This window comes from Molossus molossus, unplaced genomic scaffold (genome assembly GCF_014108415.1).
Source record: "Molossus molossus isolate mMolMol1 unplaced genomic scaffold, mMolMol1.p scaffold_m16_p_4, whole genome shotgun sequence".
Taxonomy (NCBI): Eukaryota; Metazoa; Chordata; class Mammalia; order Chiroptera; family Molossidae; genus Molossus; species Molossus molossus.
Genome location: NW_023425377.1, coordinates 120,804,101 through 120,822,765, shown reverse-complemented (window position 1 = coordinate 120,822,765; position 18,665 = coordinate 120,804,101). Strand labels below are relative to the sequence as shown.

Here is an 18,665-nt window from a genome sequence, read left to right as displayed (position 1 = left end):
CAGGTCATGTGTCCTGACCGGGAATCAAACTGGGACCTCTTAGTCTATGGGACGATGCTCAGTCCACTGAGCCACACCGGCTGGGCAGTAAATTAAAGTTTCAGTGAAATACTTTATAAAACCCACATTAGCAAGGTTAAAACATCAGACAGAAGTTTTTGGGGGTATTTGGTACAAGAACTTTATTAATCTGTGTGGGAATAAAAAAATGTAAAACCATACCCTGTGCTCGCCCTCTCCGCTCAGGAATATGCTTGCGAGCTGCATTGTTCAAATCTGGTATCCGTTAGCCACATGTGGTTATTGTGTCCTAAAATGTGGCTAGTCCCAAATGAGGTGTACTCTCTTGTGCATTGTTGGATTATGAAGATTTAGTAAGAAAAAAAAGTATAAAATATCTCAATGATTTTTATAATTATTCTATATGGAAATAATATATTTGGTTGAATGAAGTATTAAAATTTCACCATTTTAAGACTTTTTAGTGTAGCTACTGGAAAATTTAAAATTGTGTTTTTCATTATGTGTATATTTGTGTTGCCTTAGAGCAACTTAAAAGTGTTTATCAGGAATAATATATAACAATGTAACAGAATTGTTCACTAATTCACAAATTGGAAATAGCCAAAATGTCATTCAGCAGTTGACTGGATATGTTGTAGTATAGTAAACAATGTAATATTGTGTAGTAGTTAAAATGAATGACAGCTATACACATCTTTATTAGTGAATCTAGAAAACAATGCTGAGTCCAAGAAGTTAAATAAGGTTACATACAGAGGGTGATTCCATAAAGCTCAAGAAAATGTCAAATCAAACAATGTATTTTTCAGAAATGTATACATCTATAGAAGGTAATATAAAGAAAAGCCAGGAATAATTATCACAAGTCAGGTTTGGGGTTGTTTTGGTGGGGAAGGAGTTGGATCCACAGGGGTTCTAATATGCTTATGGTGTTGTGTTTCTAGTAGTTGTTGTCCATGTATGTTTAATATATTCTGCTGTATGACATATTTTATAATAATACTAAAAACAGCATGAATGGAGATGTGTGGGAGAAGAATAAGCAAGTCAGAGCTGGCTGACTTCTTGCAGCTGCAGGGTTGTTGCTCCTTGGGTTAAAGTCAGGGTAGGTTGAGCCTGCCTTTATTTTATTTATTTTTCTTTATTGATATGAGAGAGAGGAAGGGAGAGGGAGAGAGAAACATCGATGAAAGAACATCGATTGGCCGCCTCCTGCACGTCCCCACTGGGGACTGGGCTCACAACCTGGGCATGTGCCCTGACTGGGAATTGAACCGGTGACCTCTTGGTGCAGGGGTTGATGTTCAGCCACTGAGCCACACCAGCCGGGTGAGCCTGTCTTTATTTTTTTGCATCCAGTTATTTGTCTTCCTGTCCAGTGGTCTGCTTGGGGTGGTATTGTAAACTTGAACAGCGTTGAAGGCTTAATTTTGTAAATCCTTACCTGTTAATACTTTTCTATTTATCTTCGGATAGAGTGGGAGGGAGAGGAAGGGAGAGAGAAACATCCACGTGAGAGGGGCACACTGACTGGTTGCCTCACGCAAGACCCGGACCAGGGCCAGGGACGAATTGCAACCGAGGTACCTGCCCTTGACCGTAATCAAACCTGAGACTCATTGACACCACCGCTGAGCCAAACCAGCCAGGGCGTGTTGAAGGCTTTCTTAATAGAGGGTATACAGATAGGACTTTCATCCAGAGGTGGTGGGCCTCTGCATCTTGGCACTCATATTGCTGGCTGGCCTCTACGCTCCTGCGGCTCCGGAGTTGCCAGATCTCTCCTGATACCTCCCCTAAGTAGAAATTGCAGTTTGAATCTGCAGAGCAAGGAGAGAAACCATTAAAACTGGTTCCTTAGTCATTGTACCCCTCTGTCCAAGTTGCTCGTGTGGAAACCCAAATATACTCCTGCTTTTCTTCCCCAGCATTTCAGGAAGCAAACCCTTCAACTCGGGTGCTTCTGAATCACATGGGTCAGTCCGCTCATCTCGTCTTTAGACTCGACATTTATTTGCTCTTGTGCAGTGTGCAGCTTTTGGCCAGTACTTCTGGGAGTATTATGTGAAGTTATCACCTGTGGTCCAAAGTGTCAGATTCCAGAGTTCTAGGACTTACTGGCTTTGTGTCGTATGAGAGGACGTTTCCGGTTGCTGGATGGTCCCGGCCACCTGCGGGCACATTGTTACGAGGCTGCACTGGAGGTGAGCTCTCTTCGGCCCAGACTGTGTTTTGGAGTTTGTGGGGGCCTTTGAGCCTTGGGAGACCTGATGACTGTCACTCAACTCTGACCTTGCTGACCATGCCACCGTCCCCTGCTGCATTCCCCCTCCAAATGCAGGTGGGTCCTTGTCTGTATTTGGTGCAGATGGTGAGAGGAACTTAAATCTTGGTGAAGTCTTTGGTGTGTAGCTGAAAATAGTGTACAAACGCACCAGGAGATGGTACATCATCACGTAGCAGACAGGGACAGTGGCATCCTACTGACTTGGCAAGAGGAGAGTCCCCTGAATTTCCCCCGACCCCACCACTTGAGCTGTTCTCACCAGAGAAGAACCCTTTTGGCAAAGCTGAGGCCTATTCCTGACCAGGAGTCAATTTGTGTGCAAGTCTACTAAGTGTAATTCAGGACCAAAGAGGAACTTCTCTGAACCTCAGGTGGAGATCGTTTTGTCTTCTCTATCTCACAGGGTAGGAAAAGCCTTTCGAACACTTAAATACTGGGCATGTGTGATGAAGAGCAAAGGCCATGTGGTTACGCAGAACCAGGAAAAATGAATGATACAAATGGAGGGGAGCCCAGGAATTTAAAAAATGCAGTAGTTTCAGCCTATGGAATTCCTTCCTGGTGCCACAGGGTCAGACATTTCCATCATTAGTCCTTTTGTGTTTTAAAATGCAAAACTTTTCATTCTTTCTCCTTATGCCTTACTCTGAAGGACTCCCCCAGATTCCTTTCACGTCACTCTGTCTTTACAAATGGATTTTTTTATCCTCACCCGAGGACATTTTTTCGTTTTTTGTTCAGATAGAGTGGGAGGGGGAGAAAGAGAGAGAAACATCGACGTGAAAGGGACACATCGAGTGGCTGCCACCCGCACGACCAACCAGGGCCGGGGACAAACTGCAACCGAGGTATGCGCCCTTAGCGGGAACCGAACCCGGGTCTCTCTGGACCGCAGGCCGACGCTCTAACCGCCGAGCCAAACTGGCCAGGGCTACAAATGGTTTTGATTCTACTTCTTGCTGAACTAACGAGTGAATCAGGACACCGGATTTCAGGTCTTACCTCACTATTTAAATTCCAGCCACAGTCTTTTGTGTGAGTCAGTCCCTTATTTTCTTTTTTCGTTTCTTGCACTGTGTAGCCCACCTCAGTGCTTGCAGCCTGGGGCAGAGGCGCGGCAGCGGCTCAGGGCCTGGTGTGCTGTGGACGGGGCAGCATGAGAGGCCCGGGGGCCGGGCCTGCCATGAATCCAAACCCATGCATGGCTCCTTACTTGAACACACACACTTAAGTACGGTAGATACATAATCAACTAACTGCTTGCCAGAGATTCCTTTATTAGTGTATATTTGCGTGCCTGCTGTGTGCCAGACGATGCTGGGAGCTGGGGATGTGTTAGTGAACATGATTGTTGCAGCTGCAGTCTCCAGGTAATTCATCATGGTGATGGTGGTGGCAGTAAAGTGGATGGATGGAGGCAGACCAGAACATCTAGACAATAGGCAACTACCATTATTGGACTTTGAATTTAGTTACGGATCTCTTCATAAACAGAAAAGAAGAAACTTGCTTTATGGCCCAGCCTGTGGTGTATTGTAGAGGAAGATTTTATGTACACTTGGAAATAATTTGTAATCTGCATTTGCTGGGTGTAATGTTCTGCAAATGTCAGTCCAGATTAATCTTTTTTTAAATATGTTTTTTTTTTCTTTTATCCTCACCCAAGGACATTTTTGCATTTATCGTCAAATAGAGTGAGAGAGAGAGAGAGGAGGGAAGAGAGAGAAACATCAATGTGAAAGAGATACATCAACTGGTTGCCACCTACACGACCCTAACCGGGTCCAAGCACAAACTGCAAACGAGGTACATGCCCTTAGTGGGAACCGAACCTGGATCTCTCTGGTCCGCGGGCCGACTCTCTTACTGCTGAGCCAAACCAGCCAGGGCTTAAAATATGTTTTTATTGATTTGTTCTGTTTTGTTTTTTTTGTGGACAGAGGCCCAGAGAGAAGGCAACAGAGACACAGAGCTAGAGGATCAGAGAACCAGAGAGAAGGGGAGACAGAACGGAGTCAGGGTGTTGGTGGGATCAGAAAAAGGTGTTTTTATTGATTTTTTTTTAGAGAGAGAGAAAGGAGAGAGAGAAACATCGATGTGAGAGAGACATCAATTGGCTGCTTCCTGCACGCCCCCTACTGGGGATTGAGCCTGCAACCTTGGCATATGCCCCAACTGGGAATCAATCTGGGACCTCTCAGTCCATGGGACAATGCTCAGTCCACTGAGCCACACTGGCCAGGCAATGATAAAAATCTTTAATTGTGGTTGAAATGTATTTCTTCTTTTAGAGCTGTCAGTTTTGCTCCATGAAACTGCAGTTCTTAGATGCATATATATATTAGATGCATCTGTTATGAGATGCAATAAACATACACACACACACACACACACAGTTATGTGTTTTTTTGTTTTTTTCTTTATTGATTTTAGAGAGAGGGGAGGGTAGAGGGAAAGAGAGAGAGAAACATTGATGAGAGAGAACATCGACTGGCTACCTCCTGCATGCTTCCCACTGGCCCACAACCTAGGCATGTGTCCTGACTGGGAATTGAACTGGCGACCTCTTGGTGTATGGGTCGACACTCAACCACTGAGCCACACCGGCCGGGCTAGTTATGTATTCTTGATGAATTGACTCATATCATGAAATGTACCTCTTTATCTTTTATAATGCTGTCTTAAAGTCAACTTTCCAGCTTTCTTTCATCTTTTTACTTTCAGTCTACTGGTGCCTTTATTTTAAAGGAGGGTTACTTTAAGACATTGTATAATTGGATCTTAAGTTTTAATGTTTTGATGACCTTTGGGTTATTCAAACATTTTCTAATATTCCATTTCATTTCTTCCTTTGACTTTTTATTTATGCCTCTTTAAACATTTTTTTTTCATGGTTACTCTGTGGCTAATGGTATGCCTCTTTACCTTTTCAAAATTTATTGAGAACCATTATTGTACTACCTATTACTTTTCACATCTCACTTGGTATTTAATATCTGTTGCTTACATATGTAATTTTTAATTACAAAAATATAATTCCATTACTTTTGTAAATTCCATATCCCTTTACATATATTATAAATCCTATCATAAATGTTATTATTTTGCTTTAAACTAATAGTTGTTTTCTGAGGAAATTGTGAAAAGAAAAAAAATAACAGTCTAGTATATGTACCTTTTTTCCTTTATCTGTAACTTAAGTTTCCTTCTGATATAATTTCCCTGTCACCCTGGAGAGCATTGTTGAGGATTTCTTGTACTGCAGGTCTGCTGACAACAAGTCATCTCAGCCCTGGTTTACCCGATAATGTTTTTATTTCACTCTGATTTTTAAATATCTCCACGAGATAGGGAACCTGGATTAACGTTTTTTCCTTTTGGCATTTTACAGATGATGTTCCATTGTATTCTGGCCTTTACTGTTTCTAATGAGAAGTCAGCCGTTATTTATACTGTTATTCCCTCGTATGTAATGTGTCCCCTCCCTCCACACCACTTTCAGGTTTTCCACTTTACCATTGATTTTCAGCAATTTAGCTATGTTGTGTCTCAGTGTGATTTTCTTTGAATTTATCCATTTTATAGTTAACTGAAATCCGTGGACCAATAATTTGATGATTTTCTTCAAAATTGGGAAATTTTTAGTTCTTTCTTACTTTTTTTTTTTTAAATTTTAGGACTTCAGTTATACCATTACATAGTTTCACAGACCCCTGAGGTTGTTTTCTGTTATCTTACATCTTTTTTTCTCTCTCTTCCATAGATTGGATTATGTCTAAAGATCTGTCATCAATTTTACTAACTTTTGTTCACCATCTTTACTTTTAAGCTCATTCAAATATAAAATTTTTAGTTCTACAATTTCTGTAGATTACTTTTTTCTGCTGAGATTCCCTCTCTGTTCACTCATTAAGACCATATTTCCTTTTAGCGTGTCAAACATAAATATGTATATAACAATTTTAAAGTCCTTTTGTTTAAATTTCAACATTTGAAACATCTGAAAGATAGTTTCTATTGATTGCCTTTTTTCTTTTTTTTTTTTAATCCTCACCCGAGGACATTTTTCCATTTTTTGCACAGATAGAGTAGGAGGGAGAGAACGGAAGAGAGAGACAGAGAGGGAAACATCGATGTGAAAGGGACACATCGAGTGGCTGCCACCCGCACGACCAACCAGGTCCGGGGACAAACTGCAACCAAGGCACATGCCCTTAGCGGGAACCGAACCCGGGTCTCTCCGGACCGCAGGCGGACGCTCTAACCGCTGAGCCAAACCGGCCAGGGCTATTGCCTTTTTTCTTGACTGTGGGATGTATTTTCTCGTTTTCACATCTAATAATTAAAATTTTATTGGACATTGTAGCTATTATACTATAGAGATTATAGGTTGTTATCTTCCTCTGAAGAATGTTTACTCTTGAGGGGTTCTTAGAAAAGTGATATTTACTTCTCACATTTCTGGAGGCTGATAAGTCCGAGATCAAGGTACTCGCAGATTTATTTCCTAGTGGGACATGACCTCTTCCTAACTTCAGACAGCTGTTTTCTGACTTGTCCTTATGTGATAGAGAGCAAGAATGTCTACTTTTTCTAAAGTATGTTTTTATTAATATTTTAGAAAGGGAAAAGGAGAGAGAGATAGAAACATAGATGTGAGAGAGAAACATCAATCGGCTATCTCCTGCACGCCCCCTACTGGGCATCAGGCTCAAAACCCAGGCACGTGCCCTGACTGGGAATTGAACTGGGACCTCTCAGTCATGGGACGATGCTCAATCCACTGAGCCACACCAGTCGGGCTTGAATGCCTACTTTTTATTCTGTTGGCTGGCCAATTTGGAATTGTATGTGCTTGGTTTTAGTCTTTGTTTGGACAAATCTGGGGAAAGCCTCTTTAACTTGACAGAGCTTAACTTTCAAAGTCAGTCCCGCTCAACGTTTTGTCAGGTTCTGTGTTGAGCTCTGCTGGGAATATAGAATAGGTCTTATTATGGTGTAAGAGCCTTATTCTATAGCATGGCCTAATTTTTAAGTCGTAGCTGGGTGTCAGTGAATGGTTGATGGGATTTCTGTTGTATTCTGGTTCTGTATGCTCACCACCTTGCAACACTGTTGGGATTTTAGTATATTTCTTCAGCTCAGCCCCATAGCAGCCACTGTTGGATATGTCTCAGGGAGTCTGGTCCTCTGTGTATGTGGCTCAGCCTCCAGCCAAGGCCTCACAGTGCTGTGCTCCACAGATCCCACTGCTTACATTGATACAGTCATCGTTTAGAACAGTTTAATATTACTTATTAAATCCGGTCATCTGTGCATCCTAGGTTCCATTTCTACATGTGTATGTGTGCACACACACACAACTTGATTTACCACTAACAGTGGCCTACCTGTTGCCACTGAGTGAGTGAGTACCTTTTGCACCATCCTTCACAAAGAGTCAGTATAGTCAGACTTCATAATTTTATGATGTAAGCGTTAGGAAAAGATCTTCACTGACATCAGTATAATGGTACCTCTGGGGAGAAGGAGGAGAATGGACAGGTGTAAACAAGGAGCTTCTAAGGTATTTGCAGTATTCTGTTAACCTAGATGGGTTAATAGGTTGTGTTCACTATATTAAGTTTTATACTGTACACGTTTTTATACAAGGTAGTTTACACTAAAACAAAATTACTTAAAAAGAGCTGAATGAAAGAAGAATTTTGAGAGTTTCTGTTAACCTAGATGGGTTAATACGTTGTGTTCACTATATTAAGTTTTCTACTGTACATGTTTTTATACAAGGTAGTTTACACTAAAACAAAATTACTTAAAAAGAGCTGATGAAAGAAGAATTTTGAGAGTTTCAGGTTGGCATAATCAAGGGAGGCATCTTAAAAGAAGGGTCGGGCTTGAACTAAACCCTAAATTATGAATATTCTATATTGCAGATAGCAAAACATTAAATCTAGGTCCCACTATACTGCTAAATACTCCTGCCCCCAAAATTAAGAACATAAAAAATAACTCCCATTGGAGTACATTCTTCTTCTTTGTTGTTAATCCTCTCACCTGAGGATGTTTTTTCCCATTGATTTTTAGAGAGTGGAAGGGGTGGGGGGAGGGAGAGACAGAGAAACATCGATGTGAGAGAGACACATCAATTGGTTGTGTCTCGCACGCACCCTGACCAGGGCTAAGGACCGAGCTAGCAACCCAGGTGTGTGCCCTTGACCCCACAACTCTTTGGTCTGCAGGTGGGTGCTCTGACCGCTGAGCCACACTAGCCAGGGTGGAATATACTCCTTTTGACTTCAGTTCCTATCCTGTTCATTCATTCATTCATTCATTCATTCATTATTTAACATGTTTGAGTACCTGTAAAGTACCAAGCACAGTGATAGGCACTTTTGTACAGTGTTAAGGAAAATATAGAGTTTCTGCTGTCGTGGGGGTTTCTGGCCCAACGTCCCTCATGCCCCCGTCTGTTGAGCTAGGACTAGGAACCTCTCCTGTCAGTGGGTTTAAGGTATGTGCCAGTCAGCCCTGAAAACTGGCTCCTTTCCAGCCCTTTTCCGTCCGATTGTTTTTGCTTAGTTTCTGTGGCAGAGGTTTCTTTCTTTTACCTTTTAACTTCTATTACAATTTTTACTCCTTACCCCCATACATCAAAAGATCTTGGGTTCGCCCTGGCCAGTTTGGCTCAGCGGTTAGAGCGTCGGCCTGTGGTCCGGAGACACCCGGGTTCGGTTCCTGCTAAGGGCACGTACTTCGGTTGCAGTTTGTCCCCGGCCCTGGTTGGTCGTGCAGGTGGCAGCCACTCATTGTGTCCCTTCACGTCGATGTTTCTCTCTCTCTCTCCCTTCCTCTCTCTCCCTCCCACTCTATCTGTACAAAAAATGGAAAAGTATCCTCGGGTGAGGATAAAAAAAAAAAAGATCTTGGGTTCGATTCCCAGTGAGGTCACATACCTAGGTTGTGGGTTCATTCCCTGGTTGGGGCATGTAGGAAAGGCAGCCAAATGATCTGTCTCTGTCTCTGTCTCTGTCTCTGTCTCTCTAGTTTTTCCTATCTCTAAAATCAATGAACATATCCATGGATGAGAATTAAACAATTGTTTTTTTACTCCTTGATGCATGCAAAAACTTTATCTTGTTTTTTTTTTTTAGTAAATATTTGGAAACCTACAAAATCAAAACAGGAAATAGGTAGTCTAGCTAAGGAAGGTAGCCAGTTGGCTTGATTGTTGAAGGGGGAAATGGAGAAAAAAGAGGTGTAGGTTCTGCTGCTATAAGTGAGTGGATAATCAAATGTTAGAGTCTTATGGTTATTTCTAAGAACAGTGGCTGATGAAAATCCTGTGTTTCAAAGAAAGTGGATTGAACAGTGACCAGGAATTCAATATCAAAGCTATTTATAAGTCAAATGAAAAACAAATTAGTTTCTAAAATATCTCCTTCAAAGTTAGTATTACAGTTAGCTATTAGAATGTGATCTATGTAGTTTCTATAATGTATAATACAGGTGTACTTATATTCTGATAAAAGTATCATTTACTGAATCTATACATGGGATAAAATGACAGAACTATATAGACACATTTGTGATAAGAAATGTCAATTTACTGGTTTCAGTGTTGTGCTTTAGTTGTGTAAGGCATAGCCTTTGGAGGGAACTGAGTGAAAGGTACACTAGACCTCTCTGTACTCTGTACTGTTTTTCTAATTTCCTATGACTATAATTATTGCAGTAAAAAATCCAAAATTTTTAATTTGTATCCACTCTAGTAGATGTGTTATCTCATTGTGGTTTTAATTTTTTTCTCTCTGATTACTAATAACGCTGAAAACCTGTAATGTATTTTATTCGGATAGCTTCTTTGGAAAGTGACTATTCAGTTCTACTGCTCATTTTTATAGTTTCTTTCTCTACAGAAGGATTTGTAAGATCCTCCACTGTATAACTTGCCTTTTCGATCTCTTGTGTCTCTTGGTGAAAAAATGTTTCTGTTTTTAATGTAGTACATTTTTATCAATCATTTCCTTCATTGTGTTTTTCTTGTTTAATAATCTTTCCTACTTAAAGATCATGGGGATAGTATCTTCTAGAAGTTTTATTATTTTCCTTTTCACAGAGAGAACTACAATACATCTAGAGTTGATTTTTGTGTATGGTATGAAATGAAAGTAAAGGGTGCATTCTGCAGATATTGGATGCAGCATTTCACTTATGTCCGTTTAAGCCAACTTTCTCGACTGTAGTTTGTGGACCTGTTCCATAGAGCTGCAAACTATAGATAACCTCATGAAGATACTTTTACATAGAAGAAGCCATGAATTATGATTCCATTTTCATAAATTTCAAAAACAAGCAAAATGAAGGCATAGTATTAAAGTCAACATACTGCTTCTCTTTAGGGAGAGAGGGTGGGTAGTGATGGAAAGGGGTGAAGTGTACTTCTAGGGCGCTAGGTCTGTTCACTTTCGACTGCTCATTGAGATGCCTACTTAGGGTGTATGCCCTTCTCTGGTGTGTGTATGTATTTGTATGTATGTGTGTGTTATATCCTAATAAGCTTTAAGCATTGAAAACAAAACAGAAACATACCGTTTGTGTTCCCATCAGGGAACACCTCTGGCATATGATAAACACAAAATAAATGTTACTGAGGTGGAAGTTGTTACTATGAGCTCTGTAGCAAGATTAAGGGACAGTGAGGAGTCAAAGACTCTGAATTAGCTTGAAGATCTTACCGAATACTTTTGGGAAAGCAATTTTGGTAACCGGGGAAGAGGGGAAGAATCTTTGAGGGCATTTTCATGAAGAGAAGATCGCTCCCCGTGTCAAGGCTGACAGGGTCCAGTGGACAGTGGGAGCTACAGAGGACACGCAACCACTCCAGTCTGAAGGAGAAGACTGTTTGGTTAGCTGTCAAGAGCAGGTGCCACAACTGTTTTGTAATGATGGTAATTACTTTGATTCATCTGACAATTCCTTTTGTTACTCTTTTTACTTGCTGAAACCCTCTTTGGTTGTTGCTCTGTGAAGGGTCAGAGACCCATGACCCTGAGTGGTGTGGATGGGACATGGGGTTTTGGGGGACACTGACCCGCAGCAGTGGAGTGCAGGCGGCCCCTCTTTATTTCAGTCCTGCGGCTTAGGACACGCGTGGGGGGCCCCGCGTGGAGGGCCCCGCCTCGCTCAAGTGCCGCCGGGTTTTCACCCTGTCCTCCGGCACACGAGCCCACGGCTACACTTGCAGGGCGCACTGAAGAAGATACATTTGCTGGTCTGACAGACGAGGTAGTATAAGTTTTATTCATTCACATGGGATGGCTGATGCTGTGCTGGCTGTAGTCATTTTTTTTTTTTTTTAATCCTCACCCGAGGATATTTTTCCATTTTTTGTACAGATAGAGTGGGAGGGAGAGAGAGGAAGGGAGAGAGAGTGAGAAACATCGAGTGGCTGCCACCCGCACGACCGACCAGGGCCGGGGACAAACTGCAACCGAAGTACGTGCCCTTAGCGGGAACCGAACCCGGGTCTCTCCGGACCGCAGGCCGACGCTCTAACCGCTGAGCCAAACTGGCCAGGGCTGGCTGTAGTCATTTTTAAAAATATAGTTTTAAATTGGTTTTTAAAGAGAGAGATAAACATTGATGCGAGAGCGGAACATTGATTGGCTGCCTCCTACAGGCCCCCACAGGGGATTGAGCCCACAACCCGGGCACGTGCCCTGACCAGGAATCGGACTGGCGACCCTTCAGTGAACGGGGACTATGCCCAACCAACTGAGCCACACTAGCCAGGGCAGCTGTTGTCACTTTTCTTTTTCTTTTTTATCCTTGGTGAGAACATTTTTTCATTTTTTGTTCAGATAGAGTGGGAGGAAGAGAGAGAGAGAGAAACGTTGACATGAAAGGGACACATTGAGTGGTTGGTACCCACACGACGCCAACTGGGACCGGGGACAAACTGCAACCGAGGTGCGTGCCCTTAGCGGGAACCGAACCCAGGTCTCTCTGGACTGCAGGCTGACGCTCTAACCCCTGAGCCAAACTGGCCAGGGTGCTTTTTGTATTTCACAGTCTAAGCGAAAAGAGATCAGTGTCCTTGACTAAATAGGTATTGCATGTTTTAAAAATTCTTGTGACATACCAGTTGAAAATCGCTGCTCTCTACACCTGTAGGTCAGGGCAGGGAGCATCTACGTGACCCGCGGCAGTATGCAGTTAGAAAGGGGAAGCTTCCGGGGCAGGGATTCTTCCGTAGAGCCAACTACTCAGACCTGCTGGGCCTCTTTGCTCTTAACCTGTTCCGAACTGAACAGGCCATCTAGATTTATTTATTCCTTTTTTTTTTTTTTAAACAAGTGGGACTACATTATTATGTTGTTGGGTTTTTTTTTAATCGAATTTTTAGAGAAAGAGGAAGGGAGAGAGAGAGACAGAAACATCGATGTGAGAGAGTCACATCGATTAGCTGCCTCCTGCACAAACCCCACTGGGGACTGAGCCCGAAACCGGGACCTCTCAGTCCATGGAATGACACTCAGTCCACTGAGCCACACCGGCTGGGCTCGATTTATCTTTTATTGCATGTTTCCCATTGGTAGAAAATAAAGTGAAAACTTCTTGGCCTGGTACTAAAGGTCTAGCGGCTCTCTCCAAGTTGTCAGGCCTTTTGCCACGTTTTACATGAATGTTGTCATTCACTGGACTACTTTCTAATAAATGATTGTTTGGTCCAAGCTTCTCATCTTTGTTCATGTCACCTAATTTGAATGCTTTTCTCCTTCTCTAAATTCTCACTCTTCAAGAGCTGCTTGTGTCCCATCCCTGCTGGGATACCTCCCTGATCTCAGTACCATTTTTCATGTACTGCCTAATACTAGTTTTTATGTGTGAATTTACTTCTTTCTATCTGTCTTGTAAATTTCTTAAGGGTATAGAACACATATTAGATTGCCTTAGTAATCTCTGTAATACCCCACTTATCTTGTGTGTAAATTCTCAGCAAATGATTAATGACTAGAATGTATGCTCTTATCATGTATTCGAATTATAAAATAGTCATTATATTTCAGGGTTTTCTATGCCTCTTTAGACTCTGAATATTAATTGTTATTAAGTAGATTGCTAGATTCTGTATTAGAACATCCTTTGAATTCTGTTGCAATTAATCCCTATTTTAAAACTCATTTTTCAAAGTTGGTATCAATTATTGTCTGTTGGTTATGCTGTTAGCCAGTTTAGTAATTAGATTCCTCCATTCTACTTCAGCAAGAAGCTGAGAACTTTAAGAAGCTAAATCTCATTAGTAAAGAGCAGTTTGAAAACCTAACACCTGAACTTCCTTTTGAGCCAAACCAAGAAGTTCCTGTAGCACCTTCACAGTCCAGGCCAGGTATGTAAATCTGCTTCCGTGTAAGTGTCTGAATACTGTTAAAGCAGTTCTAAATTGTTTTTTAAGTTTGCTTGAAAACATGTAGGTATCTGGTAAAAGGCTAGAGTTTTGAAATTCAACTTTTTATTTATTTTTTGGTGAACTCCTAAACATTCTAGAGACCTATAAAATACAGGTTGTAGAATTGGTAAGACAGCCATGTGGTAAATGGACAGTTTGAATCCCACCTGACTCTTGGTGAATAGGCAGGTAGTGACAGAGGTGACCGAGGAGTCATCTGCTGTAACACCAGATCATGCTCAAACCGGATGCTTGCTTTTTTCAGGTAGGCAGAATCAGTTGTTTCTTTATGTGTCTCTCTTGATTTTGAGATTGTGGGAATGTTTCTCTTCTCGAAATGAAGAAAAATTTTCGCTGATTTTTAAAAATACACCACTAGTTCATTCTTTTGTTTTAAAGTGTTAGCATTGTTTGAAAATGTAAATACATTTGGAATAATCATAAAATTAACCTGCTGTTCAGGCAAGTGCAGGTGATTTTGTTATAGTCTTTTCTGAAGTCAGGTTAAAGGAGAACTTTTAATTTGGAAAACTTCAAACATGTACAGAAATAGAGCACATTATATAAGGAAACCCCATGTACTCATTGCTACTTTATCAGCCCATCGCCAGTGTCGCTTCATCTTGACTCCACTCATTCTCTTGACCTCGAACTTGATTCTTCTGAAGCAAACTCGCAATCATATTATTCATACCTTTTCATTTCTTAGTATTTCTGTATATGTCTTTACAACAATAAAGACTGTCCCCTTTAACATAAGTAACACAATACCATTATCACATCTACAATTAACAGTGATTTCTTAATACCAAAGAGTTTACTAATTTCCTCATTCATCATGTTTTTTAAAAAAAATGATCAGTATCCATATAAGTTCCAACAATGCAATAGGATGATATGGCTCTTTCAGCCTATAAGTTCATACTGTTGTTTTTCCTTGCAATTTATTGAAGAAAAGGGACTGTTTACCCTGTAGAATTTTTCACATTCTGGATTTACCGATTGCATCCTCATGGGTTCATCCAACTTGTTTTCTGGTCCTGAATGTCCTGTAAGTATTATTTTGCTCCAAAGGCTTGACCGTACTGAGGCTTCTATAGCATTTGACATATATTTTTAAAGGAAGCTTTTATTTTTCTTGATCCATACTTTATTTTTCCCAGTTGTATTATTTTTTCAGCTCTTTTAATATTTCACTTTTTTAAACTTTATTTATTTTCCTTTATTGGTTTTAGAGAGAGAGGAAGGGAGAGGGAGAAAGAGATGGAAACATCGATGAGAGAGAACATTGGTTGGCCGCCTCCTGCATACCCCCCACTGTGGGATTGTGCCTACGATCTGATCATATGCCCTGACCAGGAATCAAACCGGCGACCTCTTGGTGCATGGGCTGATGCTCAACCACTGAGCCACACCAGCTGGGCTAATATTTCTTTCTTGGTTTGGGTTTATTTTGTTACTCTTTTTTTAGTTTACTAAGACAGAAGCTTAGATAATTGATTTGAGAACTTCTTTTCTATTATAAGCAATTAAAAATTTTAAGCATTGTTTTAGGTGCATCATACAAATTTTGATAGGTTTTCATTTTCATTCAATTCCAAATACCCTCTAATTAATTTTTAAAAATTTTTTCTTTGATCCATCAGTTTAGAAAGGTTTTTGTTAAATTATTAAATATGTGTATGTTTTTCTGATAGCTTATTTAGAAAAACTTTTTAAAAAGTTTTTATTGATTTTAGGGAGAGAGGAAGGGAGAGGGAGAGAAACTTCGATGTGAGAGAGAGACGTCAGTCAGCTGCCTCCTGCACGCCCCCTCCCAGGGATCAGGCCAGCAGCCCTGGCCTGCACCTTGACCAGGAATCAAACTGACAACCTCTCAGTGCACCGCATGACACTCCCCTGACTGAGCCACACCGACCAGGGCTGATACCTTTTTTTAAGAGGGAAGTTTAAACGATTGATTTGAGACTTTTTCTCTTATAGGCATTTAATCATACATATTTTCCTTTAAGCTCTGCTTTAACTGCATTTTATAAACTTTGGTTTTTGTTTGTTTGTTTTTTGTTTGCTTTACTTTAGTAGTCAAAACCTAGAAATAACCTCAGTGCCCTTAAAATGGATAAACTAAAAATGGTATATAAAAAAATAAGAATATTACTCTGGGGAAAATGAGCTGCTATATAATATCAATATATAATATCATTGATGAATCTCAATTAGGCAATTATGAAACAAAGGAAATCAGAATTTCAATCATACAAACTCAAGAAATTGCAAAGCAAGGTATGGTGAGGGGAGGTAAATCAGTGGTCACCTGGAGGGGGGGAGGGGCAAGGAGATTACAATAGAAAATGAGGTGGATAGAGTGTGACAGTTGTCATTGTCAGAACTACGATGATGGTTTTGGAGGTTCACACCTATGTCAAAACTTATCAAACTGCACACTTTAAAATATATGCAGTTTCGTATAGGTAAGCATTTCACAAATTTTGATATGTTATATTTTAATTTTCCTTTCTTTCAAAATAATCTCTTTTCTCTGGAAACTTCCTCTTTTATCCATGGATTATTTAGGAATGTGTTTAATTTCCAGGTGATTGGAAAATGTCCTACCATTTCTTTTGTTCTCACTCTGTTTAGTGAAGTTCTAAATTGTTATCTGGTATCATTTCCTTGTGTCCGAAGTATTTCCACAATTTTTTAAGAATAATTATGCTATGATTTATGTTAGTTTTTCTTCCTCTGTTGAGGTGTTTTTTTTGTTTTTTTTTTTAATCCTTACCCTAGAATATGTTTCCATTTATCATCAGCTAGAATGGGAGGGAAGGAGAGAGAGGAACATCGATGAGAGAGAACATCAATTGGCTGCCTCCTGCATGCCCCCCTACTGGGGATGTGGCCCACAACGTGGGCATGTGCCCTGACCGGGAATCAAACTGGTGACCTCTTGGTACATGGGTCTATGCTCAACCACTGAGCCACACCAGCCAGGCTACTTTCAAGAATTTTCACTCATCTTAAATTTTTAGGAGTCAGAGTGTGATGTGTCTGGGCTAATGTATCTTCAGAATTTTTTTTTTTTTAATCTCTCAACTCTTTCTCTTCTCCTAGACTTTATGACCAAAAAAGCAAAAAATATTAATATTTGGCATTTACAGAAAAATTTGCTGAGTCCTGCTTCAGTGGCATTTTGTTTATTAAAGAAAAGGATTAAGTGCTGGTTGTCATATAGTATTTTTTATTAACAGCCTTCAGTGAACACAGCATAATATTATGTTCTGTTTTTATAAAGGTAATTCCTGTCTATAAAGACAATGAGGTCTGTGGGCAAACTTCATATTGTCCAGGTATGCAGTTGTGCAATGATTTGATTTGGTAGCAATAAATACTGGAAAATCTTCAGTAGAATACTCAGCACACCCCTTAGTCCGCTAGTTCTTAAACTTTAGCAAGTTATCAGAGTCACCTGTAAAGCTTATTCAAACAATTAAAGGGCTCTGTACCCAGAGTTTCTATTTTATTTTTTATTTTTTCTCTAAATTTTTTATTTTTTATCCTCACCTGAGGATATTTTTCCATTTTTTGTTCAGATAGAGTGGGAGGGAAAGAGAGAGTGAAACATCGATGTGAAAGGGACACATTGATAGCTGCCACCCACACGACCAACCAGGGCCGGGGACAAACTGCAAGCGAGGTACGTGCCCTTAGCGGGAACTGAACCCAGGTCTCTCTGGGCCACAGGTCGACACTCTAACCGCTGAGCCAAACCGGCCAGGGCCAGAGTTTCTATTTTAATAAGTTGAGGTGGGACCAAAGAATATGCATTTCTAACAAGGTCCCAGGTCATACTGATACCACTGCTTGGGTATACACTTGGGAAGTCAGTGCTTTAGCCTAATCCTCTGAAATATCAGTCTTTTCTGATAAACTTTTAGCAGAAACTGTGTGGCAAATGATCACAGTTGAGGTTCCCTGAAGAGCAGATGGCCTACTCTTTTGTGTTTTTACAGCTTTTTCGAGGCATCATTTTACGTACGACAAAATTAACCCACACGAAGCGTATCGTTTGCATTTCTGTAAATTGGTGTAGTTGTACACCAGCACCACAGCTCAGTTTTAGGACAAGTCCGGCATGCTAACCAGTTCCCTCGTGATCCTTTTCAGTCAGCCTCAGCTTCCGTCTGAAGAAACCGGCGACTTGTTTTCTGCCTGTCTGTATTGGTACAGCCTAGAAATTGTGTATCAGTGGAAATGGAATGGTATCTGGCTTCTTTCAATTAATGTAATATTTTTGAGGTTAATCCATGCTGTGGCTTCTATCAGCACTTTGCTTCTTTGTGTTGCTAAGTCTGTAGTATGGACAGACACATTTTGTTTATCTAGTAGATTTTCTCCAGTTTTGGCTGTTATGAAGAATGCTGTTGTGAACATTTATGTACAGGAGATGGCCCGTGATTTTAATTTAAAAGAAGTTACAATAGCCCCTGCTGGTTGCTCAGTGGTTAGAGCATCAGCCTGCAGACCAAAGTTGTGGGTTCGATTCTGGTCAAGGACATTTACCTCGGTTGCAGTTCGATCCCTGGCCCTGGTCAGGGTGGTGTGGGAGGCAACCAATTGATGTGTCTGTCTCACATTGATGTTTCTCTCGCTCTCTCTCTCTTCCTCCCTCCTTCCCTCCCTCCCTCCCTTCCACTCTATCTAAAAATCAATGGAAAAATGTCCTTGGTAAGGATTAACAAACAAAAAAAGAAGTTACACTTTCTCGATATTTATGTCATTTGAGGCTTGGAGTTGATTAAAAAATAACTTTAATACATTCTTGTTCCTTAATTATTTATATTTATAGTAGTAAAATTGTATCTACTATAAATATTTTTGTACCTGTATTGTCTTAACTACTTTCTG

General features: G+C 40.6%; 1 protein-coding gene and 1 pseudogene across 11 annotated transcripts in view; one reads left to right on the top strand and one right to left on the bottom strand.

The window, feature by feature from the left end:
* The window catches only part of LARP1B (La ribonucleoprotein 1B), a 103,342-nt gene that overhangs the window by 65,814 nt on the left and 18,863 nt on the right, over positions 1–18,665 (top strand). For 6 of the 11 annotated variants that reach the window (XR_004956449.1, XM_036240568.1, XM_036240572.1 and 3 more), the window contains one exon: positions 13,577–13,700. The exons of 2 other annotated variants lie outside the window; for them this stretch is intronic. Coding sequence is in view for 8 of the 9 variants with exons in the window: in XM_036240568.1 (XP_036096461.1) it covers positions 13,577–13,700 (124 nt within the window). In the remaining variant the exon portion in view is untranslated. Of the gene's footprint in view, positions 1–1,952; positions 2,007–13,576; positions 13,701–14,713; positions 14,752–17,924; positions 18,013–18,665 lie in introns of those variants that run through there. 3 more of the 11 variants (XM_036240574.1, XM_036240576.1, XM_036240578.1) reach the window with 3 other exon arrangements.
* On the bottom strand, positions 3,383–3,512 carry LOC118616685 (annotated as a pseudogene).